At 39.6% G+C, this 27,771-nt stretch overlaps 1 protein-coding gene across 6 annotated transcripts in view; it reads left to right on the top strand.

Moving 5' to 3' along the window:
* The window catches only part of FAR1 (fatty acyl-CoA reductase 1), an 88,250-nt gene that overhangs the window by 37,316 nt on the left and 23,163 nt on the right, over positions 1-27,771 (top strand). The window contains exons 4-6 of one of the 6 annotated variants that reach the window (XM_042784470.1): positions 9,076-9,194; positions 22,097-22,291; positions 26,025-26,200. In XM_042784470.1, coding sequence (XP_042640404.1) covers positions 22,103-22,291; positions 26,025-26,200 — 365 coding nt within the window. In that variant the 5' untranslated portion in view covers positions 9,076-9,194; positions 22,097-22,102. 6 annotated transcript variants of the gene reach the window in all.

Consider the following 27,771-nt stretch of genomic DNA (forward strand, 5'->3'; position numbering starts at 1 on the left):
GCATTTGGTGGAGTTTAAGTTTACTGTGTTGCCAGGAATGTAATCTTATGGTCTAATATGGCTAATGTTAAGGTGAAGATTAAGCAACTCTAGTATGTGGCTCAACTGACTGTTACTTATCTGAACAAAGAATTTTCCAATTTCCAGTGTTGGAATTCAAACAGTTCATTGCTGGATGAGATCCGAGGTGTCTCAGCATCAGTGGCATCTTGCAAATGGGCATTATAAACTTAGACTACATTAGTCAATGGCTGTAAGTCTGCTCAGTGGATATTAGTGAAGATAATGACTCTCAAACTGAGCCACATTGTCTTTTCTCAATGTTACCCTAAGTATGGCCAGCAGCAGACACTTGAGGAAAGAAAGTGTAAGAAACAAAGCCAGGGTGTCACTCTCCTTGGTATTCAACATGTGCTACTTACATGTCATAAATAAATTATCAGAAAACTGCATATGGCATTGTGGTGATGGCTTTAAATCAGTGTCAAATATTATACTAGAATCACAGTAGCATCTTAAACCATATGGTCCCAGCTCAGTACAACTCATAGCATAAAGTAAAATTCAGTCAAAAGAATATGTGACAGATGAGTTAATTGCAAATACTAATCTTACAGTCAGTGTTCATGGGCCCTCACTATCCTTTTTTTGCTATTGATGACTTGTGGCTCTAAATAAATGAGTAATTTCATTATAGGAAGTTCCACAGTTTCTGAATGTGATCTCTCTCCTACTACTACCACTATTTTTCTAATTTTTAATTTCTAATCATGTTCTGGGTCATATCCCTCAATGACTCATGTGAGAATGTAGGGTCAGTCTTAGACAGGTGGAAGTAAAGTAAAAAATCTCAGAATGGGTCCTGCAGCAATGCATAGGAGCCAGAAGATGGCCATATACCAGACTGATCCTTTCTTCTTTGTGCTGCTATATCTGCTGCAGTATCATTTAGGGATAGTTTCCAGGCTCTGAACATAGATGCTGGCAGGCTAACCATTTCACGTTAGCAACAAGAATCACTTTAGCATAATATATGCATACTAAGGTAGCATTTGCATTTGTCCATACTTCAGTATGTGTTACAACCCAGTATCTTCAGCAAGGATCTTGTTCTCATTCATCTGTTGAAGCTGTAATTTGCCATGAGTTTGAGGCTGTGCTTATGGGCTATTTGTGTTATGCCAGTCTGAAAACCTTGATGAAGAATAACAAAACTTTGCTCAGTAGCATAACTACATCACGAGTGCTAACAGTGCAGTTGTGAGATAAGACATGTATTTTTCCTCACCCCATTCAAAGATTCACACTCAAAATAAAGGAAAGTTTCCATGATTCTTTATTTCCATGCCTGGTGGCTTTTCTAAACACCTTTCTCCACTTCCACTGTCTGAAAAGTCAATGGCACATCACAAATCCATTCAAGATTTGTGTCATGTGAACAACTCCATTTGCTGTTGATGGCCAGTCTACACATCGTCACGTTTTAAATCCTTTTCCTTGCCCTACTTTCTGTTGCCATTACTCCCCTGCTGATGCTCTTATTACTTTTCTTTTTTTTTTTTTTTTTTTTTTTTTTCTTTTTATCTACGTGCTTCTGCCATGTCAAAACCTATCTTCCAAGTTCAGAGAAATTTCAGTGGTGCAGCCAGGTGCCTTAAGAAAATTACACTCCTTGTTAATCTGTGTCAAGGGAAAGCCACAGGTTTTTTGGATAGCAGGATTACCCTGTGCCAATATCAGTGTGTTGCTAACCTCAAAACAACTGTGGGTTTTAGGAGGGCTGCTGCCTCAAGAAATTTAAATGAACAAAGTCAGTGTTCTTGAGGACCAAGAATGATAACTACATTTTGGGGCCACGCAAGAGATGCAGCAATAACAGAGAGCTTGAAGGCACCCTCAGGTGGGAACACACTACCAAGCTGGCAGCTCATCTGGGCTTTTTCACCCTCAGTTCCATGGTCACTACACAGGAAAATGTGGAAGAGTGTGTACCTTCCAGCATTGCTCTGAGTATCCAGTTCCTAATACCACAGAAAACTCTGCAAGGGCTATGTCTAACTTTCTCGCCACCACAACCAGCATCAGCAGCTCCTTGTATCAGCACACCTGATTAAAACTAAAATAACTGTAATACTTTTTGAATGGGTCTCGAGGGTGTGAAGCCTAGGGCTTCTGGTGGAGTAACAGCAATTAGCTCAGAGCTGTGGAGAAGTAATATACATTGCTGACCTGATCACAAGACGATAGCTCTCTGTGCTATCCCAGCAGCAGACTTTGCACAGACAGTAGCATTGTACAAGAAAACTGATGGCCAGCAGTCATGATATACCTTGTCTGTATTCAAAGGCCTCACCCAGTAACTATCACTGGGATCAAGTGAACAAGCAGGACTTTTTTGACCCATTCTTCATTCAGTGCAGGCTACAAAAAATAAGGAATCCCAATTCTCTGCTCTTTTTCTCGTCCTTTGCAGATGCCTCTTACTATTCGTCATTGCCTTGCTACAGGCATCTGCAGGAGACTTCACAGGGGACGCAGTCTCTTAGGTGACCCTGATGGCAAAGGCATCGAGGTAAATTATCACTACTACATGGATCATCATCTTCACAACTTGACTTCACCCATCCCTGTCATCAGATAGTCAAGGCAGAAATAGCTCTGTCCCAGTTCTTCCAATACTGAAACCTGTTCTTGAGAACCTGGTCACCATGGGGACTGAGACCACAGGCAACAGAACAGTGCCCTGTATTTGACAGGCTTGCTTTTCTCACCTCTGTATATTCCTTTGATGAAGAGGGGCCTCAGCACTGATTGCTTCAGTCTTCTGATCAGCTCCTGTCATGCCGAGTTACAATGAATATAATGCAGAATTATCAACCAAAGGTTAAAAGATCCAATAAACACCTACAAACCGCAAACTTTTGAAACAGTGATTATACAACTGAGGAAGAGATATTATTTTATTACACAGCTGAAAGCATGAAATGGCTTATTTTGAACAAAGTGAACATGGGAAATACATAATTTTAAACCTACAAAATCAGAAACACTAAGCTAAAAAGAAATCACTTTGGAGAAAATACCACTGAGGCAGGATGTTCTGCTTATATTAAAGGATATTATTAAACTGCTTAATAAAACAACAGCAAACATTATGAAGTAATTGTGAGCAATAAGACAAGAATTTTATATAATTATACAGATAGAGAAATGACTGTTCTTGCTTATGTGAGCTAGATATTGATTGTGTGTCATCAGTCCTTGAGGACAAATTATGAAGCTTATGCAAGAAAAGGGTAACTAAAACAGAAATAAAAGGGAAAACTGACCATGGATTCCAAGGTGTCAAATCTCAGGGTATGTTATGTAATTACTAAGCAGAAGAAGTGAGCATATTTCAACATTTTTATACAGAAAACTAATACATAAGAGGAAAAGTGAATCATGAAATGAGCTGACACAAAAGGAAATGGCTAAAAGTAATGTTAACATGTGGATACATGCTAATGAAACCCACTGATAAAGTGAAGAAACATCATCAACACAAATAATTAATAATTACCGCATAGAATTAACATTAAAAGAGCCTATAGCCTTTACTAATAGAAATGAGAAGAAATTTAATTTATAGAGAAACATGTAGTTTTGAGCTTGTGAACAAACAGCAACACTGTGCTAGAACCTCAACAGTTTTACATGACAGAAGAGGAAAACAAAATATACTCATCGAAGTCACACTTTTTATGAACTGCTGACATGATGTAGTTATGACAAAAACAAATATAAGCCTAAGCTGCCATCAAGAGAGCTGTTTTCAGTAGAGGTATGAAAATATTTTTGCTGTGTAAAATCTCAGTGAAACTTCATCTGGAATATTGTGTAAAATTATGAACTCAATCTCAAAAAGATGCAAAGATGGGCTCCTGGAATGATTAACAAAGAGATTCTTTACATAAGAGAAAGCTTACAGAACATGGCTCTTCTAGCCCAATAAAATGAAAGCCGAAATGGGGTGAGATTGCTCTCTACAAATGTATCACCATGAGAATGGATTATTGGATAAAAAAGGCAAGTGCTGGAAGAGAGACAAAGGTGTATATTGGTAAATGCATTTAGACGGCAAATTAAAGGACAATTAAAAGGTTTGAAGCAGCAAAGTACAACTGTGTTAAAAATGGAACACAATCATTTTAAAAAGGGACTTCTGTGACCCAGTGCCTGTGACAGCTGAGCACCAGAACCACGAGCCCATGAGGATCCCTTTAATCCTACGTTCGTAACAGGGATACCTGTTTTAGAACTGTTTCAGCCACTCTGCTGTTCCTAACTGAGCAACAACTTTCACTTCAATATCTGGTTCCTTTCAACAAGTCTATCCTGTACAAAATTTGTTCTTTACTGAGCTGTTTTATTTTAGTCATATGATCCCGACAGCCACATTTCTTAAATGGTGTGATGATCTAAGCCTCACATGACCAAGTTGTAACTAAGTCTCCTGTCCTTTTTCTTAAAGGATCAGTTCACCCTACAGCACTCCTCACACACACCAGCCATTCCTAGCAACTGTTCCTATCACACACAGGTTTACCAGTATACTCAGTGTACTAAAATGCAATTAAATGTATTGATATGCCAAAATGCAGTTACAAAATTTCAATAACAAAGAAGACAGAAAATACCAAATACAAGTATCACTAATATCCAGCTGAACGGATTTAGCACGGTAGCCAGAACAGTTAAAAGGTGTTTAATCATTTTTTTCAAAATAAGGGCTATGAAATTTTCAATCTCACAACAGGTGCTTCTGCTGCTTTTAAGTGACACAGCAAGAATGCAAAAGGAGAAATGATGTTTGTGTGTAGTCATACAGCAAAAGATAACAATCAGCTGACAGGAACCTTATAAAATTCAACAAAGGGAAATGCAAAGCCTTGCTTTGGGGAGGAATAACTCAGTGCAACACTGTGACAGGGGACCAACCAGGTGGAAAGCACTTTTGTAGAAAAGGCCCTGGAGATCTGTGTGGACAGCACATTGACCATGAGCCAGCAATGTGCCCTCATGGCAAAGGCAGCCAACAGCCTCTTGGACTGCATCAGGGAGGGCAGTGCCAGCAGGTTGAGGGAGTTGATCCCTTCCCTCTACTCAGCACTGGTGAGACATTTCTGGGCTCCCAGTACAAGAGAGACCAGGACATACTGGAGTGAGTCCAGCAAAGGGCCATGAAGGTGATCAAGTGACTGGAGCATCTGCTGTGCAAGGACAGGCTGAGAGATTCGGGACTGCTCAGCCTGGAGAAGAGAAGGCTCAGAGGGATCTTATCACTGTGTGTAAGTGCCTGGGCGGGGGAGTGAAGAAGATGGAGCCAGACTCTTCTCAGTGGTGTCCAGTGATAGGACAAGAGTCTACAAACAGAAATACAGGAAACTCCATTTAAACAAAAGAAAAAAAAAACTTTTTTCTTTATTATGAAGGTGGTCAAATGCTGGAACAGGTTGCCCAGAGAAGGTGTGGAGTCTCTGTCCTTGGATACTCAAATCCCAACTGGACATAGCCCTGATGAACCTGCTCTATGTGGCCCGGCTTGGAGCAGGGGGGATAGACTAGATAATCTCCAGAGGTCCCTTCCATTCTATGATTTAGTGATTCAGTAATACCGACCGAATATACATTGTAATCCTAACAGTTGCTACTGAAAACCAAAGAATTAGCACATTCTCATGGAAAACGAACAGAAGGTAGCAGAATGCATTCAATTACAAACAATGTATTTGTCACCCATCCAGATTGTACAGTGATACTTAATATGCATTAAATATATTCAGGATTAAATTTAAAAAACACTCAGAACACTAAACAAGTATGCTATATCAGTTAATTAATTAGTAAAAGACAAAAGCAGCACTTGACCAAAAACTGTATTAGTTTTTTTGGAGAATAAAATGGTAAGTTTCCTCTCCTGAGCTGTTTGCTCTGTTTTGAATCAAAAGATATCTTTAAATGTTCTAACTAGCTTTAACACATAGCTGAAAATAAGTTCCTGGACTTTTCCTAAACTGGTTTAACTAGTTTTGATCAGACCCTTATCTTTGAACCTCAAAGATACAATTAACAACCACGTAGTTTTAACTGCATTAGTTACTGCTCACACAAAGCCCTGGTTTTGAGCTTTAGTAGAACGGTATCTTTCATACCACATCACATACAGAAGTAAGTTTGCAAATTCCAGCCTACATTACTGTGACTGAAATGCTCTGTAGCTCGAGGATAAGAGCTGTTAATACTCATAACATCATAAATACACGCTTTATAAACACCTTCTTTAGGTATGGCTGTTAACTCCTATCAGCATGAGCACAAATTAAATATTACAGAAGTGTGAGTTTGCTGAACAGAAACTGCCTATGTGCCTACTTCTGGCAGCACAGAAAGTAAAATTTTTGTTGACTTATCTTTTCATTAAATGGGTTGCATTTATCAAGAAATAGAAGCAAGCATCCATATAGCCCTCACATGTAGCTAGCTTGTCCTAAATACATGCCTTAGTTTATGCAAAACTCCCCCACCCTTCAAATGTCTGCAGCTGACTGAAATTAAGACACCTGACCATGGTTTGTATAAAACCAGTTCTGTTTCTGAGGTATATAACGATGAAGTTATGCACAGAGAAAAAACAAAGTTGCTGTATGAACATTGTGTTCCTGCAGCATGGCTGTCATTTCTAGTGACACTTCATGTTTTTGGTTTGGCACTTGTCCTCTCCCACTTCTGCCTGTGACACCTTTTTCAGTTTCCAAAGGAGGGAGACTGAGGAACCTAGTCCAGGCAGTGGATGCAAGATTTCTATGAGTTGGTCAATAAAAGGCACAAAGTTCTTAGAACTGTTGGTCTTGCTTAAAATTGGAGAGACACAAGGAAGTAATATCTGGAACATTCCTGTGAATTAAATAACTTGCTAGTATTGCTTAGATATGTGGACTGATTTAAGACATGAACTAGATCTTTTTTTTTTTTTTTTTTTTTTCCGATTGTGAGTATGTAGGCATTTGTTTTGATTTGTTTTGTACTTTCACAGATAATAATCCAAGATTTGGCCCTGCAGGCACTTGTAGTTATTTACCTATAGATTTCTATAACCTTGTGTCACACTACCTCTCTGTGTTGGGTAATAGGGTTTCAAATACTTTTATTTTAATATTAGCTAATGCAAGTCTATGCTAGTTTATTTTATAATTTATTCAGCATTCCGAGACTAGAGCACGTTTGTGTTGGTATTTTCTCAGTTTTTCCTGTGATGAAAAATTCACAATGCTACCTTGAATAACCAGTTTGGTAGGTTCTTTGAGAAGCAACCATATGTTCTATATTAGAATGCAAATGCATCGTGATACTATGTCACTACGATGTTTTCTTGCTGATAATTAATTTAGGAGGGATAAATTAATTGCTCCTTTGAAAGAGTAATCTGGAAAAAAATGGTATCATTATGTCTCACTGTATCCCCACAATTTCTGAGGCTCTTGAGATCCTGAAGTTTTACAGTGTTGTGAACTCACACTGTATCATCGCAATACTCTGCTTTGTCAAGACACTGTGCCCTAGTGCAGTAATTCAGACAGATTATAGTACATTGTAACATGTTGGTATTTTGCGTCCACTGAACAGAACTGTATACTGTACCGATGATCAACACAAGCTGACAACAGTGTGCTTTCAATACTCTGTATTTATTTTATGTTCAGATGGCATCTGAAATAATTTTGTAATACTGTGCTCTGTTGCTTTGCCATGAAGTGAGCTTGTGGTAATGCACATATGTGATGTATGACAATGGCATGGTGATCTTTTCATCAGGGCTATGGAGGTCACAGAACCCACAAAAATTAAGAAAATCTGTTACTTTCATGCTGTAGAGACCACACTGATTAAGTATTTTCAGCCTACAGAATACATGCTTGACAACTTTTACATGTATTTTTCTGTTTTTTCCCTATTCTGTCAAGAAATTAGGTTTAAAATTCAGGTACCAAAATTGCTTAACTATTATTATCAACAGTTTATATTGAGTGCATCAGTTAATGCACTGTCATTGCATTATAAATTATCATTAAAGAGCTATGACCATCATCACATGATATGGTATTTATTATAGACAAGGTTTAAAGCCCCACCATTTTTTAGCTGTTTCAGAAATTAGACTGGACAGAATACAATGCTGTGCCCACATTGAAATATTACTAGTATCTTCCCAGTTACTTCCATTTGGTGTCACAGACACATTTTACAAAGTGACTTCTGAGAAATGCACAGATTTGACTTCTGTAATAATTTGATAAACTTTAATTTGCCTATACCGAATAGAGATTTTTTTAAAAATAAATTTTCTGGAGCATTCATGTCCACTGACTGCAATTCTGCATCTGTATCTCTCTGCTACAATGGACTCTTCCATACTGAGCAATCTGAAACGAAAAAGCTTCATCCCTATAGTCAGTAAGGCTGCCTACCGTATGTCAGGAGTTCACTAGAACAAAAAAGGAAGCATTGGTGCTATAATAGTGTACAACAAAGTAGTAAAACCTTTCAGCAGGAATGTGGGAGATTTAGTTAAATCTTTGTACTGCCCGAGTTGGCTTTCCTGTATGGCAGATGACCAAATAACGCTTCACTTTCAATGAGCAGGTATTTTACGAGGAACAGCGTCTTTGAAAAACTGTCCACTAACGGTTATGATAAAGAGTTTGGAGTCATGTGATTCTAAGTACTTTGTGAATAATTAATTAGGTACTAGCTTTAACTAGTATGGAGTAGATAGATCATCAGAGTACTGATCTAAAAATAAGGATAAAATAATTGTTGTATTGCAGTGAATTATGCGAGCACAGCTCCCATTCTCATGGCCTGGATCTGGCAGAAACCATTCTGAAAAAGCAATGTGCAGTTGCATAAGCAAAGACTGTGTTTACAACAGTTCTCCTATAATACTTTATATACACTGTAATCTGCATTAATATGGGTTGCAGAAGCTTATATAGGGTGTTTCCTAACTTTTGAATGCTTTTTTTTTTTTTTTAGGCTGATGCATGTCCATCTGTGCAACGTTTAAATTGTGAAACAAATGGCATACGGCAAGAAGCCATGGCATAACAGCATGTTGCACTGTAGCTTAGCAGTATTTGGTAACAAACGGTGAGGTAAGTGGAGTGCATGGATTTTTGTAGCACAGATACGATCCCTATCAATAATACACTGATAATACTGCCATTGCGCATGTAACACTGCACGGGGTCCTCGGGCACTTGGCTTGTGGGTGCAAGCCACTAGTAATCTCTCCGGTGTGGCTGCTGTGGAGACGCCAGCTGAGGGGGAACGGTTCTCCTCAGCCCCAGGCGTTCCCCGGCTCCCCCACACCCGGGGCCGCTTTCATGGAGGCCGCGGGGACTTCGCATAGCCTCGCCTGGCCTGTTGGCGGACTGACACCGGAATTGCCTTAGTACCTCGACAGGCAAAATTTTTAGAGAATTCTCAGCCGCTGCGCGGCGGCGGGCGGCCCGCGGACAGACAGCGGGGGACAGCGGGGCGGGGGCCGCCCAGCGCCGCCGGGACCGTTGGGCGCCGTCCACGCCCCCGCCCCGCCCGGGCCGCGCGCCGCCGCCATGGCGGCGGCCGGGGGGCGCGCGCGAGCGCCCAGAGCGCGGGAGGGGGGGGACCTCGAGTCGGCGGCGGCGCAAATCACAGCCCGCTCCCCCGCCCCCGCCTCGAGCCCCTCGCACGCGCCCCGCCGCCCCACCCGCGGCACTGGGTGGGGCTGTTGGAGGCCGCCAACCCCCGGCGTCCTCGTCCCTCGGAGCGGCGGAGCGGGGAGCCAATCGGCGGGCGAGTACTGTGTGCGCAACGGCCAACGGGAGCGGCTCTTTTAGGATCGCTGTGGGAGCCCCTCAGAGCGGAGGGTGACGCCGCTCGGAGCAGGTAGTGACCGTCCCAGTGCGGCGGGGAGTCGGGGCGGACTGGCGCCGCCGCGGGCCGAGCCGCTCCGTCCTCTGCCGCGGGCCGAGCCGCTCCATCCTCTCCCGCGGGCCGTGAGGGGGGCGCGGAGGGAGCCGGCCGCCGTCGCGCGTTTCCGGGAGGCTGCCGGGGAGGGCGGGAGGGCGGCAGGGGCCGTGGAGGGGAAGGCAGGGCAGGTGCTGGGGATGGGGAGGTCTGAGGCGCGCTGTGGTGGCGGGCGGCCAGCCTGGCGGGCGGAGGAGCTCGGTTGCCAGGATCGATGCTTAGAAACGGGGGCAACCGCAAGCGTTTCTCCGAGCCGCTGTCTGCGGGCCGCCGGGCTGCACTCTCGCGTGGGCGAGGCCGAAAGCCCTGGGGCCCGCAGCGGCCCGCCCCACCTGCCGCTGGGCCCGCAGCCGGCGGGTATCACCCATCTCCCCGTCTCCTCTGCCCGCCCGCTGCACGGGCCTCTTGCGAGCAGCGGCGCGCCGGCTCTTCCTGCGGGGTAGCTCCGGCTTCTCCCGGCTCCGGCCGTACTGCCACGGCAGTTCCCCTTTTTTAGAGCCCGTGTAGTTCCGGCTAGTGGAAAGAATAGTCTTGCAGGGGAAGGCCACAAGTTTCTCTCCCACTTAAAAGAACGTATGGGCAAGCAAACCGAAATGTTCCGTCCTTTCAGACAGGAGTTCAGTGGGTCAGCGCATCATCAGGAAATGGTAGGTTGAGAGCTGTGCAAGCTCTTAGTGTGTGCAGCAGCCCCTGAATGGGTAGAGGCTTGGAGTCTTGTGGAGCAGGAGCCATGGTGGTCTACAGAAAGACTTTATTGAGTGAAGTTTAAAGTATGGCTAATTGCAGAGATATCCTGACTGGTAGCAGGCTTGTAATTGAAACCAGTTTGAATCCCATGGAAATAGAAGCCTTTAATTTCATTTAACCTACTTCACTGCTTTAGCAACTGAAAGTTTGTGATATTTTAATAACTGTTTCAATAATAATTAAACCTGGAGTCTTACTGTGACATCCATCTGCAGGCTAGAATTTCTTGACCCCGCAACTTACCTGATTTTTGTATCACGTCTGTGCTTCGTAACTGACATACCTTATTTTAGCAATTTGGCAGTTATGTATTTGGTATATATTTCTGGGATCCTTTTCAGCTCTTCTACCCTGTTTTTGTATCCTCCCTTCAAATATAGATGGCTTAACCCAGCTATTTCCCAACCCAAAACCAGATATGAAAGATTAGCTTTGTGTTTTCCTTTTATTCTCCTAGCTGTTGCAGAGCTATAAAGTAATATGCAAATCTAGATCAGTAACTTACTGCAAGTACTTAGTCTCTATTTAACTTATGCTGGGCGGCAGGTCTAGTGAAGCTTTACTAGAGACAGTTTATCAGGAAAAGCATAGTGGGGCAGTTGTTTTCCATTAAGTATGACTGTCTACGTTTTGGACAAGATAAATAGTTTTACTTCCTATAATTACAAAAACCCCAACTTGTCAACATCTTAATCATCCAAAAGAGCTGCTACTTGTCAATAGCAAGTTAACATTGAAATGAAACTGTGACCTTTGTTATAGCAAAGGATTTCTCCTCCTTTGGTATTTAGTGTTCCTAAGACTTTGAAAATGTATATCTACTAGCTAGGTGTATGCAGAGAGCATCACTGAGTGTCAGTTTTATGGTGCAACTCCTGATGGTATGCCATGATTCTGTTTAAGAGAGTAATCCTTGGAAGTTGGAGTAATAGATGTCTGGAACTATCTGAATTAACATTTCTCTTGCAAATGGAGAATCGGTCCATCCATAGAACCTCTTGGCTCCTGAAAGGCCAAACTGAATCTCCTCCTGACTAGTATAAAGCAAATGGTCCTTTGTCATATTCCTGTTTTCAGAGTTCTAACTCTTGTAGGAACTCACAGTTGCTCGCAAGCACTGTGCTTCCAGTGCTTGGAGGGGATGTATAACAAACGAAAATGGTTATACAGCAGTTTGGAAAGTTTAAGCAAGTGCTAGAAAAGTTACTATATATCATGAAGATGTGACTGTCATTGCAGTAATTTCAAGTTTGTTTAGCTTCTCCAGCCAGAAATAGTGTTCATGTTTTAGGTTTTTTTTGTCACAAAATATTCAGCATTGGTGGAGAGTCTATGTTCAGTACAGTTCAGGAAGCAGAGCTGCTGGGTAACTTCAAGCAAGCAAACAAACTTCTGAAAAGAAGCTAGTATCATCAAAACTTGTTCTTGGTTAGTTTGGTACTTTTTAGGTGGAAGACTTACCATCATGTAATGGCTGGGCATGGCTGGTACCTTCATGTACAACCACAGCGTTTCTTCCAGTTGCTAATTCTGAGCTGTGCAATAATACAGTCCTCCAGCTATGCTTTATTTAGCCTCAACAGTTTTACAGTTTGGAAACTGCAAAAAGGCCTAACAAATACTGACTTTCTGAACAGACTAGGTATTCCTATTTGCCTTTTTTTGTTGTTGTTCTCATTGTTTTCCACTCAGGGTGTATAGCGAGGCCCTTTTATAAATTGTTCTTTGCCTTTGTTAAGCTTTTTTCTTTTCTTTCTCAAAGAATGTGTGACTGTACTGATGTACCCTATTGCTGTCTTCTTCTGGGTGTGGTTAGAAAGACTATGCTTAGTAGATCTTGCTAAGGTGCCCTTTGGTGTTATGTATATTCACTACATCATGCTAGCCTTTCCATGTCATTGTTCAGCTTGACATTTGTAAATTTGTACAGCTTCTTGTGCAATAGGCATAACTGATAGATCCAAACAACACATCCTTTAATGTAAACAGGACTGAAGATTGGAGCCCTTAGCATCCACATAGTCAGTATCCACTACAGGAGTGGAGTAAGTACTTCTGGTCTTCTGAGAAGGGTGAGAGAGGCTTCATGGATCCTGTTTAATTGGCATTCACTTCATCTGTCCTGTTTGCAGGACAGGTAGACATTCTGTTATTAGAAATTGCTCTAACTGTGTATGTGTTTAAGCCATTTTTAGATATATAAACTGTGAAAATGGGGTTTTAATTTTTTCCTAGGGTTTTGTTCTACATGTTTACCTCTCCTTTTTTCCAATACATGGTGTTGTGGGTTTTTTTTGGTTTTTTTTTTTTTTTTTTTTTAAAGAAGGCTTCAAATACAACTTGATAGAGCAGCTGTCAGATAAAGGAGTTATTTTTAGGTTCCAGAAGAGTTACTGGGAATTTCTGCAGGAACATAATGGGAGAGGAAATATCTTTATTGATTTGCAGTGGAAAGCCATTGAATTGCACCATGTTAAGATGTTACATTGTTTGACTGTGGTTTTGCTTGAAGAATTTTTAAATGGCTCCCCTAAACATTAAGTAATTAAGTTATTGGTTAAAGTTACAGTGGACCTGACTGTAATTTTAAGTTCTGAAATCTTAACTCTTTTTACAGCTATTCAACAGTCAGTTTATCAGCTGTGAGTAAGCTTACTATGGGTGTCCTTTACCACAGAGGCACTAAAAGTTGGGATTTGGTGAAACATGATCAAGGATATTTGACAATTTTCTTACAGAAGTGTAGTTAGTGAATCAGTGTAAAACATTCACATGTATCTGTTGAATAATGCATTATGGTGGGTTGTGGTGTTTTGTTCCCCCCCCCCCCAATAAATCTTTCTTAAAGTACCTGAAACTCCTTCAGTTGAGAGGAGCTGAGAGGATGAGCAAGGTTGATTGGGAATTTTTTCAGTTGTAGAAGGTGTGGAAGGAGTCTGGAAGTGTTGATTCTTAGGATTTCAAATTTGTTGTGTAATATCTGCTGTAAAATGTGACTCAAGCCTTCTGTTGCAGTTTAACCCCAACCAGCAACCTGACCACCAGCCAGCCACTCAGTTATCCCCTTGTGGGATGGGGAAGAGAATCAAGAGTAGAAGTGAGAAAACTCGTGGGTTGAGATAAAGACATTTTAAGTAAAGAAAAAGCCATGTGCATGAGCAAAGCAAGGAATTCATTCCCCACTCCCCGTGGGCAGGCGGGTGCTCAGCCATCCCCAGGACAGCCGGGCTCCAGCACGTGTAACAGTGACTTGGGCAGACAAACCCCATCACTCTGAATGTCCCCCCTTCCTCCTCCTTCCCCCAGGTTCACATGCTGAGCATGACGCCATATGGCATGGGATGTCCCTGGGGTCAGTGAGGGGCAGCTGTCCTGGCTGTGTCCCCTCCCAACTCCCTGTGCCCCCCAGCCACTCGCTGCTGGGGTGGGGTGAGAGGCAGAAAAGGCCTTGGCTCTGTGTAAGCACTGCTCAGCAGTAACTAACACAGGGATGTTTTATCAACAGTGTTTCCAGCACAAAGCCAAAACATAGTGCCCTGCTAGCTACTGTGAAGAAAATTGACTCTCTCCTAGCCAAAACCAACACACCTTCTAACTTTATTTATAATTTAAAACAAGGGAGGAAAAAGAGTTGGATTTTTTGTTTTTGATTAAGTATTCTGATTGTAAATGCTTTGTTAATAAATTTAATCATACATGCCAAGGCAATTCTAGTAAAGGACTAGCTGAGATGACTTGTCTTCTCCTTCTCTTGTCTTGAACAGAATGTAATTGCAGGTACAGTTTTTGGATAGTTATCTTCTGTCCTGTCTGATCAATATGAGTAATAGGAATCTGGGTTTTAATTGCTTAGATCTGTCTCTTCATGGTTAAACTACGCAAACTGATGAGCCACTTGAGTGTTCTTTGTGTCCCTCTCACACCCTCTTTCCTCTATTTAATTTTTGGCTTTCCCCTTCCAGCAAAATGACAGTATGACAGTAACAACTGCAGCAATAATCTTCTTGTTGCTGCTGACGCTAAGGCTTTTCCTAGTGATAACCTGGACTGGGTATCATCATACTTGTATGAAAGTTTAATTGATGCCTTTGGCTTATTTTCTTAATGCCGTGAATAAGAATTGAGTGATCTTGTAGCTTTAGCAGTTTATGTAGTAGCCAACTGTGAGTATTACTCTGTTCATTATGTTGTAGGTAGGTTCTTCAGATGGGTTTTGTTCTCTCAGTATTAACTGGAGTAATGATTTATGCAAGGGAAGAGCCATGATTTATGCAACTACCTTGATAAACAGTGAGGCTTTATCTTGTAATCCTTTCGTAACCAAAAGGACAAGTGAGATTTCTAATGCAGATGTCTTGGATTAATTTAGATAAAATGGCCTGGAACTGTGATCCTGTTCAGCAAATCTTGAATCTGCCTGCCTCTTGTTCTCTTAAAACTTGTTTGAAAGCTCTCTGGATAGAATGATTAAACATGTTTCCGCATGAACTGGAGATGGAGTATAGTGAATGTTTGTATATGGTATGTGCTCTACTGTAACAGCTTAATTTCTGAACTGATCTATGCCTTCTGTGCAACTTGGAGAAATAAGGTTAATTATACCAAAACATATTTTTTTTTTCCTTCAGCATGCACTTGAAGACTAAGCTGAAACAGTAAACAGTAGTAAAACCCTCTTACTTTGTTTTAGTTTATTTTCAGAGGAGGGACTTGCTGTAAAAGACATGCAGTTACACCAAAGCAAGGCACTGCTCTAGTACTTTGTGAACAGAATACTTACTACTCAAAAGTAATTTCAAAGTCATCTGGTAGAGAATCCCTCTGAATAGAAGCATAAGTGAATGGATATTTGTAGTAAAGTCAGAATTTTGGCTGAAAGGCGTGTGAACATGTACGTAGGAAGTATCTGTGTAACCACATGTGGCTCACATTGAGGTCAGATTCCCCTCAGTAAGGCTAAGGGATTAAAGAGGTTAAAGATGCCATGATTTCAGGCACAGCTCTGAATTCAAAGTATCTAACTTTAAGTGTGTTATCAAATGGTAAATTAAATAATTTGTGGGTTGGGTTGAATTCTGCTAATTATGGGGTGGTCATGAGTTAGTCCGTTCAAATTCACTGTCTTCTTCCCTAAAGTAATTGAGTGAGTACTGTGCTTGGTTTTTGTCCTTGTCACCATGAAGGAGGTTACAGAGCTACTTCAGTGTCTGGTATCAATCTAGATTTTGTTATCAAAATACTGTAGTGCTGTTAAATAGTTCATATGCAGTATTAGTTAACTCTCACATAAATCAATTTAATAGTAGTCCTTACCTTGAATGCATATACTGTCAGAGGTAGTATTATATGCAGGAGGAATGTAACCTGAGGAGCATACAGTCCAGAAAAAACTTCCAGTGTCTAGCATATTTATGTGGTTAAGAATAATGAGAAGAATTGCTTTTTTTTAAAGCAAGTCTATTTCTGGACATAAGGCTATACACTTAGTTATGTAAACTTTGACCCAACTATATTAGTTACTCTAACTGGTGTTGTGTTTCGGTAGATAAATGATTTAGAGTGGACAAATCTCTTCATTGATAGTAGCTTAGTCTGAACATCTTCAAGATTTAAGAATATAGCTAGTTTGAAATGTCTATTGTTATTTTTCAGAAATTCTCTAATATACCGAGTGTCAGCCTCAAGTTTGCCTTATTCCACATACAGCTTTGGGTTTTCTGGTGGCATTTATACTGTAGTTGTGATGACTTAGGTGTAATCTTTCAGATTTATTTAGTTTTGTTACATTTCACTTGTTTGTAGAGATCATCAATAAAGGCATGTTGGTATACATGAGAGTACTTACTATTGCTCTGAGTCCAATCCACTTTTCTGGGAAGTGTGTATTGAGACACTGACCATCCGGCATACTACCAGGCATAAGCTGAAGACGGGCTAGCTAATACTAAATTAGTGAACCCGTTTTGATAGTTCTTCAAAACTTAGTTGTTCTAATTAGCTTCAAAACTTGGCAATGTGTTTTCTGGCTTCTGGAGATGTGTTAAATTTTCTTGGAGGCTTATCCTGCAGGGAACTGTGGCTTACAGCTAGTAAAGAAGATGACCTTGCAAAGAGTAGATAAGAATGTTGATGAAGTCTAAAATGTGGATAAGCTTGTCTTTCTGCTAGCTGTGGGAAGAATCCCAAATCTTCCACATGACTGAAGTTTGAAATAGGTATGCTTTAAGGTTAGCTTACACCAAAAGCAGTTTACAACAGGAAAGGCTCTATTCCATCATTGCTGTCTCTACTAATCTTCTAAAACAATATCTTTCACAGATAAGGTTTCTCAATGGATATAACCTTGGACCATGAAGACAAACAAACTGTCATCCTTTGGTGATATCCTGGATAGGTATTGTCCAAATAGGGCAGATCATTGACCCCTGTGGTAGTTGAAAATGTGGACATTCTGCTGATAGCATTCATTGATATGCTTTTGTGGAAACAGGGCACCAAATGAAATGAGACATGATATGACCCAGGCTTGTCTTTCTGGCAGTAACCTTGTTTAGATTAGTTAAATATTTATTCCTCTGTTGCTTGAATCTTTCCAATCTCTCCAGTTCTTAGATTTTTATTTTTCTTGGCTTGGTATAGTGTCCTTGCAATGTGGCAATTGAAGCTTTATATGAGGGACTTCTGTAACGATTTTTGTCTGCTGTGGATGCATGTGTGTGTGGTGTTTAAGAATATTTGATGTGTTCAGATTTGGTGTCTAGGTAGACTTCATCTCCTGTATATACATAAAGTGTTTTTTCCACCTTACTTTTAGACCTTTTTCTGTTTTATTGCTTCTAGTACTAGGCTCAAGCTGTCGGAGGAAAAGGGGGAAATTACTTTGTCAGGCAGTATTTTTGCAGAACTTTGTGGCTTCTCACAAGTGCCTGAGAGGCTGGGAAATACACATTTTCTATTTCCTGTGAGTGATAATCTCAGTATGATTGAATTTGGAGGGAGCATGTGATTGGTCTAATGTTGATCAGTGATAAACTAGAAAACAGACCATTAATCTCAAACAAGGGCATACATGCACATTCTTTCTAGTTGCTGGATTTAGCATTTAAACATTCTGTGGAACTGCAGCAGGCTTTCCTGGCACTTGGAAATTAAATCTTTCAGCATCTTGATCTGTGTTTGGACAAATCTGAGAATTGATCTTTTTCCTGTTAAAAACAGAATTGTCTTTGTGTTGAGAGTCAGAGACCTCTGTTTGAAGCAATGAGTTAAATATTGCTGCAGTAGCTCTGAAGGCAAACAGAGCTGCTGTTGTTTGCTCCATAATAGCACTTGCTCAGCCTTGGACACTAGAATTTTTTACAAGATGGGATTGCTGGCTAGGATCCTGGAGTGTGGGTGTTTTTTACTAAAGTGTTTAGGAGCTCTTATTTACCAAAGGACAGCACCCTTCAAATAAGCGGCATCTTCAAAGTGTCACCATTGGTTTAGCCCTGAACCTGTGAATTGGGAAGTATCCTAGCATCAGTTTCTCGGTAGCAGCTTGACAGAAGCTTCCTCTACCAAAGGCTGTTTATCCGTACAAGTCATTTGGTAATTTTGATCATCCCTGTTCTACAGCAAGAATCCTTTACAGAACTGTTACTAATCCTTTCAACTGCCAGATTTATTTTTTTTCTTGACTGTTACTACTTACTAGCTCAAAAAAGTAGCTACAATACAAGGATTCAGATATTCTGAAGTGCATTAGACAATTTTGTGTTTGATAGAAGTTATCTGTCTGTCTGTTTGAAGATATAGATGTCAACAAGTCATTGGATAACTGGTAAAAATATGTATTACTGGTCAATAGCTACAATTCAGCTATTGCAAACATGCAACAAGTTATACTCTAAAACTAGATAAAACAATTGTTTACATTTAAATATCAATCTTAAAATGCTAAATTTGATTTTGCTGTTGTCTTGCAAGATAGGTGTATTTTTCTGGAACTTCTACAGCCTGTTATGTGTTAGAGGTGTTAGAGCCTCTTATGTGTTAGAGGTCAAACTAAATTTTCACTGGGAACTACAGCTGTTTCTTAACTTTTTTTTTTAAAAACACTACAATTATGATGTAGTTATTGAGTAATTTGCTGCCATAAAGAACTTTAAAAGGTAACAGAGGTAATATATCTGTGAGAAGACCCTTTGAGCCTGACATTGAGTTGTCAGCAATGCTATGCTAACTGGCATGTGGAGATGCATTCTCCGAGAAGGTAAGGAAATGTAGGTGGAGAATGGGAACATTCTTTCCCTTACATGTGGTTGAGAGAACCTTTCATTTTAGTAGGGCAGAACATAGGCTGCTGATTTCAGACTTGGTTGATTCACATCTAGATTCCATACAGGGTCTTTACCCCTAAATCAAATTTGGTGCTTCTAGGCAGTTCCCTCGTAATCCCAGTGTTTATTGCTTCAACTTTGACAGCAGTGTATACTTCTGAAAAGGTCACCAAGTCTGTTTTCTAGCTGGAATCTTCTAGGGGAATAGAAATAGAAAACAAATCTACATGTGGAAAATTGCTATGAACAAAGTCTAGCAAAGGCTAGTTGTTGGAGACCAGAGTAAAGGGAAATGGTGTTGAGAGTTAGTTTCTCAATGGAAATATTTCTGTCAATCCTTTTTTTTTTTAAAAAAAAAAAAACAAAAAACACACACACACAAAAAAAAACACACAAAAAAAACCCACAAAAAACCAAAACAAACCAAAACCAGCCTGCATGCAAACATGTAAGTGTTTCTGCCTCTTAGATTTGAGTATTTATGTATGTTCATGGTCTTTTTAACTGAACCCATTTCATCATTATACTTAATTATAGCTTTGGATCTGGATGTTTTGTAGGTTTGGTATTCTGTGAGACTTTCAGGAGAATAGTATAATTATTTTTGATCTGATATCAACCTCATATTTATGGTCAGAAATAACTGAAGTTGGAAACTTTCTGATCTACTCTGGCTTCTAGTTTTCTTTATATTATATGACCCTAAATACCATCAGATTTTTCAGTTAGTTAAAAAGCTGGACCATAGCAACACAAATATTTCCACTGGCAGCATAACTTTTTTAATTGTTTTAGCTTTTAGAAGCAGACGTTGGACTGTAGCCCATGTACTGGGTGTTGTAGCAAGGTTCCTGTGTTTCTGTAGCCAAAGACTGTCTCTGCCCATGTGAACAGGTTTACAGGCTGAGGATACGGCATTATGTCGGAAGTAGTATTAAGCCTTCTTTTGAGGAAGGGTAAGTGAACTGTTGGTCTTAAAGTACTGTCGTAGAGTCTTAAGGGTTAAAAATTATGAATTGTGGATAGGCAGGTAAATTAGTAACAAGATTATACAGGAACCATAACAAAACTGAATCTTGGTGACAAAACTGGTAGGGTAATTATTGCGTGAGTTTTCTCTTCTGTCTTTGAGGGAATAGAAGTCTTAAATGTAGGAGCAAGCATGCAGATTTTTAGGAGGAAATGGAGTTGAATGGTGTATGCAAAGACCAGGAAAACGGCAGTTACGGGGAGGACATACTTGAATAGCAGAGAGCATTAATTGTGACTTAAAGAGTGATAGATAACAGGCCTGTATCTTACATTGAACAGGAAAAATGACTCAAGCATGATGTATCTTACTCTCCAGGCTTTATTGCAGGAGGGGTGCTTTGAAATTTGCATTAAAGTCTCTTAAGTGTGTGGCAAAAGTGGCTTAATGTAAATAGCTTTTTCCCTTCCATCCACCTCTTCTAATCTCTCATCAACTTTCAAAGAAACAATTTTGAATGGTGTACTGTGACCAGTGGAAATAGTAGTGCTCTAATAGTGTTCTAAACTTGCTACCGTATCCCATTATCAGTTTTCAGATGTTTCACTAATAAGTGCAGAAGCCAACCTTGTCAAAGAGGAGAATCAAAATAAGATTTGAAGTGTTGGGACAAAAAAACATATGGCTTTGTACCCAGACTCTTGAAACTGGGACTTGTGCAGGTGATAGCTCATTTCTGGCAAGTAATCACTTCAAGCCTGTTCGGAGGCTTTGTTGTAATAGGAGCACATGAAAAGCACGGCACAATTGCTGTAATATGTCCCTTTTGTTTTGGTCGTAATGGTTTGTGTGTGGATCTGTTACAGGAGACTATGACTAACTTCCACTACATCAGCTTATTTTTATAAGTCTAACTAGAAATATTGATAAAACATGGTGGAATTGTATGCATATGCTACAGTCTTCTACAGTAAAAGTAAGCCATTTAGGGCTTGTGGTAAACATTGATATATCGGACTTAACAAAATGGCTTGAAGTTAGCCTGAGGCAGAGGTTGAGTTCTAAAGGTCATGGCCCAAAGACCACATTAGTGTGAGAAACAGCAGTATATTTGTCCTTAGAAAGTCCTTCAGTTTCCAGTATTTAGAGTTGACATGATTCCCAAGTGGCTGATTAAGGGAGGGGAAAGAAACAATTCTCATAGTTTTAACTTCCTAACTGAAGGAAAACCTGCAACACTTTTGAGATTTGTGCTGGTTTTAAGTAACAATCCCTGACACTTCATTTTATTAGGAGGTGTATTTGTGGCTAACTCAAATATCTAGTTTGTGTTGAGAATTCTAATTGCTTATTTTGTGGGAAAAAACCCAACAGACTTAATTGTTGAAAAGGTTGGAAACCTGTGTCATATGTGGAACTGTATGGGTTTTTTGTAATCAATAAAAAACTAGCAGATCTCATACCAAGCAACTAACTACACCTTTTCTCCAGCCTATAAACACAATTTATAGGAATGCTCAGCCTAACGCTGACAGGAGACTTTTCTGGCACAGGCAAAGTATTAGGACCAGCAATTGGCAGATGCCTGGCTCCCTGTCTTCTGTCAATGTATTTGAAGAATCTACTTGTGATTATATTTTAATGATACGACCTTTAGTTTACATGGATCAGCCACTTAGAATGGGAAAGGATCATGTGCATAGAGGTAAAAATAAGCTGAAGTTGAGCTATTTTCCTAGACTTAGTGGTGTCTAATTCCTTAAGACACTGTTAACAGCAGCAGTTGACAAGAAGATCTGGGATGACTGTAGTGACCCAGTGGAACTCTTTTAGAATGTAGTGAAAAGATATCTCTAAGTACTGATTATGGGTTTAAAAAATGGCTGCTAAAAGCATTTTCTTCATGCATGAGATTGAGCATTTGCATCTGTGTTGTTCATTTAGATCTTCTGCAAATCTGAACTCCTAGAAGTTCTTTAATATATTTATGTTTTTAACTTTTTTTAAGGTCATAATGGTTTCCATCCCCGAATACTATGAAGGAAAGAACATCCTCCTGACAGGAGCTACAGGCTTCATGGGAAAAGTGCTTCTGGAAAAGCTGCTCAGATCTTGTCCTAAAGTGAAAGCAGTGTATGTATTGGTAAGACACAAAGCAGGGCAGACACCTGAAGCACGAATAGAAGAAATTACCAACTGTAAGGTATGTGTCATTGCTCACAAAGTAAATTTTTGTCCTTTATAATGTTTCAGATTCATTTTGAGAACAACTTTGGTTTGTCTAAAGCAAAAATATTGTTGTTAAATTTTTTTTCATTCTAACAGAGACATAAAATCTAAGACCTGGCAGAGCTTCCACAGCTGGTTTTCAAGCTGTTAGTCTCTAGCAAAGCCAGTAGTGGAAAATTATCCTGTATTTAATTCAGGAAGATGTTTTCATTTCAATACTGCATTACAGCTGAACATCTGAGTTAAAACTTGTTAAGAGAATACATAATCAAGTGCAAGAGGTAGTGTGGACTGGGAGTTATAAGATGGGACTGAGACCCTTCTTTAGATCTCAAGAAAGTCACTTTTTCTCCTTATGCTTCTTGAATATGCTATTGGATCTACGAGTTCACAAGGATATGTGATCTTAATAAGTTGTTTTAATAGCTTATATTTGTAAACAGAACAGAAATGTTTGTCTTAATAGATTCTATTGTGAATTTCTGTTAGTCAAACAGTTTGCTATAACTGCGTGACAACACAGGAAAGGCACTGAAATTCTGTGCTGTGGAATTATCAAAGTGTCTATCTAAATGAATTTATGTGCATGCTGGGTGTGATGCTTTCCTCCTGAAAAGACTCATTACCTTAATGCCCAGCCTAGCTCACCAGAATATTCTTACTACATGCTGAACCATCCTTCAGTGTTGCCCATCTCTACTACAGAAAATCCTGTTTATGATGAGAATGATGAACGGGAATGGTAGAGATATCTAGAATGAACTTTGCTAAAGCAGAGTTTGTTTATTTCTATCCAGGTCTTTCTCTTATGGGACGTGGGGGTTTGGCAGTTTTATTTTTCAGGCTTAGGAAATAAGTTGAGATGCAATGTAGTCTCTACAGTCTGTGTGCTTAGAAGGTGCTTCATGCGAATCAGTAAGAAAGCATGAATGCATTTAGTCTAGGAGTGAGTTGTTTAAAGAAAGACAATGAGTTTCTGTGACTTTACCTTGATAAGATCACAGCAGACATGAGGATAGCTGGGTCCTTAGTAAATTATTTCCTGTAACTGTATTAAAACTGTAGCTCATTGCTTAAAAGCCTCTGTTTGCAGTCCCATGCAACGTCATAGAATGCAACTAAATGAATTACAGTGGTGTTCTGTCATAAAATTGAGTCACAAATTCTCTCTAAATGAAACCCTCAGTTTGTCACTCCCTGGAACAAGGAAGAGATCTCCAGACTAAACTCTGAGATGAGAAAGGAAAAGTTCCTCAATCCTCTTTGTTTACACTATTACCCAAATAAAAAGTGGGGAATACTTAGGCGGGGAGCAGAGTAGAGTGGGCTGATTTAAACTGTGGTAAAAGTAAAGGCTCAGTATAGCTTTTGGGAAACTCGTGTTGTAAAAGGCTTTTAAATTTTAGTCCTAATCTTCTGCTTATAGTCTGTACCATCTCCTGCTGAGATAGCAATCTGATGTGATTTGTGAGTCTTGGTGATCACTTACTGCTGGAACAGGTTCATGACACAAGTCCTGGTAAGCAGGACTACTGCTTGAGGTAGTCCTACATCTTAAGTCCCTAGAGTAAGAACATAAAGGGATGGTGGTGTACATCTATGCAGAGATGTAGATAGGGCCAGATGTTTGTTCTGTCTTTATCACATGCTTAGACAAAATAGATTGAAAGTGTATTTTTTAACTGGCATCAGTGTAATCAAGATTCCTCAAAAATACTATGAAAATTTTTTTATAGGATGTGTTGTTTTAAGTTGTCCTGTTGCAAGGGTCCTGCCAGTAGTTTTTCACAATTTAGATGGATTCATTAAGTGTTCTACAGGTGCTTGGACATTCAGTTTCTTGAGAAGTTTAAAATCTAAATGGATGAATGTGATAGTTAAAATAAGTTGAGCTGCAAATAGCCAAAAATGTTGAGGTTTCTGCTTCCTTTGGACTTCAGATACCTAGTTCCTCATAATTTGCTGTATGTATTGCACATGTTCTAGGTGTTTGTTCTTATTCCCCTTTGTGCTGGTGTCAATATGTAGGAATAGTGTATGGCTAATGGATATGAAAAAGGGTGGAACAGATAAAAGGTATAAACTAGAAGTATCAAACCACTTTTTATCCATGGGACTGCTTTTCTATTATATTAATGTGTGAGTTGCACTAGAGTTAAAATGTAGTTGCTTCAGTTCCCCTGAGGCAGGCACCATCATTTCAAGTAAAAACATAGATTTATTTTCAAACTGACAGAATGCTTCCTGCCCCTAGATAAGCACTGTTTGCTGTACCTCTGAGAATTGCAGAGGCTTTAAATGCTGTCTTGGCTGCTTTGTCCTTTAAGGTGAAGCTTCATGTTTGGGAAATCAATTCAAGACCTCTATCACTGGAGATGTCTCATCACTCTAGAATTACCACTACAACTTTAGGCTATAGTTGAGCTGAAAAAATATCTACCAAAGAAAAAATGTATTTTTCAGCCGGACCTGCAAACTGGTATGCTCACACAGACATTGGACTACTTGCTATTGCCAGTACATGAGAAGCAACGTGAAAATAAAGAACTTAGGAGAGGGACCAATCTTTTTGGTAGCACTACAAACTTACATTGCCTTAAGAGTCCTGAAACTACATCTTTAGGTGACTTTAGTTATAGCTGAAAATGAATTACCTTCAATCTGTAAGGAAACGTGTTTTAATTTTTTGCGTTTGGTAAAACTGCATGCTTGGAGGTGGGGAAAAATAGTACTGTTGTGATTTTAATACATTTTAATCTACTTGTGTTGAAGCAGTTGCTAAGATATTGGTCCCCATACAATTAAGAAGAGGAGTCTGTTCTGGTTAAACTTTCAAGTGTGTTTTATTCCCACAGTACTATTTTGCTCAGGAGAACTTGCATACTAATGAGCGTAAATAAGATGAGGCAAGAATTTTTATCTGTGTTAAACCAAATAGTTAACCGTGAGGAGAATATATTATGCAATATAATATGGTGAGGCCTTTTCAGTGAGAATAGCTGATCACCAATTTGATAAGACTTGATCAGATGTTTTAACATGGTATGCAGCCTATAACCCTGTCTTTTTTCTTTTAACTAGTCAGAGAAATTATTTTTTTTTAACCTGAAAGTTCCCCAAAACTGGCATTATTCCAGGATAGCATTTCTTAAATCACTGGAAGTTTTTGGAGTTTAATGAAAGCTTTCTAACCTAAAAAGCATCATGACTTGTGCAAGTCTATAAGTATTTGAACATTTACTATCTAGCTTGGGAAGTGGGCAGACTTTTCCCTTTCCTACTGTTGAAAGAAAAGGGATTACAGTGTTTATACTGCATCTTAAAATTTCTTTGAGACCTGGTGTCTGATAGAGATCAGTCCTTCTTCTGATATTGCTAGAGATCTAATTTTACGGATAGGGATGAGTATTAAAAAAAAAAACTAAGTGCAAATTGAAGTCTTACTACCTTCTGTACAACACATGCAATACTGTTTTCACTGTGTGGGATAATGTGTGCACAACTTCATCAGTGAATATTTTCATGGGAAGTCAGTAACATGTAATATTCCTAACACACTTTTCTAACTTACTGATGATCTTTAGAAATAAGGAAGTATAACCCCCTATAAGCAGAAAAGGTGGGAGTTTTCTTCACTTAAATGAAATGTGTGTCTATAATCTTCATTGGATATTAGTTTGAATTTTTAGTCCTGTCTTTTTTGACAGCTCTTTGACAGGTTGAGAGATGAGCAGCCGGACTTCAAAGCAAAAATAATAGTAATTACGAGTGAACTTACACAGCCTGAACTGGACCTTAGTGAACCAATCAAAGAAAAACTTATAGAATGCATTAATATTATATTTCATTGTGCTGCTACAGTCAGATTCAATGAAACGCTAAGGTGAGTCTAAAATTCTATATACCCTGATCTGATAAACCAGTGTTACTCAAAGGGAGAGGGTAAATCAGGTCTCTGCACAATCTTGCAAATGCTCAGCCTGTCAGGCTACTTCATGTACTCTGACATTTGTGTGCTTGGTCAGTTTTGTGATGCCCCTTAAGGTAATAATCTTTTCCCCAAAATTTATCTTAAGCTGTTGGGTTTTCATTTGCTTTTAGGAAGATGGAGGCACATTATTTGGACCTGCTTTGCCAGAGGTTAGAATTGCTGTATTCAGCATGGAAAATTTAATCTCTTTTTAAAGCTTCAGGCAAAACCACAAATACATTATTAGCACTTAGAAACTAAGTAAATTATTGTAGTTTTGCTATGGCCCCCTCAGGTTTTGTGTGTGTGGTTGGTTGGCTGTTTTGTTTGTTTGTTTGTTTTTTAACTAAATCCCTCTGCCTGAATTTCAAAGTCTTCTTGAAGGGAAACTTGAAGAGACTAGGGAACATGTTGCTATTCTGAGTCTTCCGAACATCATGTGTTGATCTGATATCCAGGGTGGGTGGACAGGATACAAATAATCTGTAGCCGTATGTACTGTGCTCACTAGTAATACTAGAGCTTTTTTCCTAGTGTGTAAAGGGAACACAAACTATTCCTTTAGCCTTCCTTGTTAGAAGGAGAATGCACAGTTTGAGAGGATAACTTTTTGGCAAAACTGCATGTGGGGGAAGTTCTAGCACTTGGCTCTGTACCTGATGAACAAGCAGGAGATTAAATATTTCTTAGCTTTCTCCATGTCTTCAGAAAGTCCTTCATTAAGAAGAACAGAGGTTTGCATTGGAGGGAGTAGGGAGAAGTAAATGCACAGGGAGAAAGATGAAAACTAAAAGTTGAAAACTTCCATGTTGTACAGAAAATATATTAAGAAGATACTAGAGAAAGGAGTACCAGAAGCTGGAAAAGATTGTATTTGCCTTTTGGCAAAAATTAGTTGATTTATTGTTGAAATACTAGAATAAAAATCCAGTTTTAGCTTCAATTTTTAGGGAAGGGGGAAATAAAGCAACCTTGAGATAAAACACTTCTCAAGTTGGATTTTCTTTGACTTGTTACAAAGACTGGCACCATCTCTCTAAGAATTCTGTGCTGTATGCTGAAACGTCATAAGGTGGCCCATGCTTATTACTGTTATGATCTTGAAATGTTAAGAAACTGCCAACCTCTGATGGAATGGCATCTTGGTACAAAAATCCTCTGGTAGCTTCTGCTTTCTTGGCAAGCCCAGTATGTTGTTTAGCAAAATAAGAAAGAGTTGACACCAGAGCACCTAAGAAATGCTTGCATTTCCTAACAGATGTGCTGTTGGAGGAACCTTACAAATCTGAAGACCACCTAGAGCAGCCTTCGTCTGATATTTAACAGGAATAACTACTGTAAAGTTCAAAATACTTGACTTGGGGCCAGTGGTTAGGAATAAAGTCAAGAAAGCAAAATACTTGAGCTTATTTTGGAACTCTTCCTAATTTGTACTTGCTATACACGTCTGTAGCTTAGTGATGCATACAGCTGTGATTATGAGC

The sequence above is a fragment of the Tyto alba genome, unplaced genomic scaffold (assembly GCF_018691265.1).
Source record: "Tyto alba isolate M040663 unplaced genomic scaffold, T.alba_DEE_v4.0 Super-Scaffold_8, whole genome shotgun sequence".
Classification (NCBI taxonomy): Eukaryota; Metazoa; Chordata; class Aves; order Strigiformes; family Tytonidae; genus Tyto; species Tyto alba.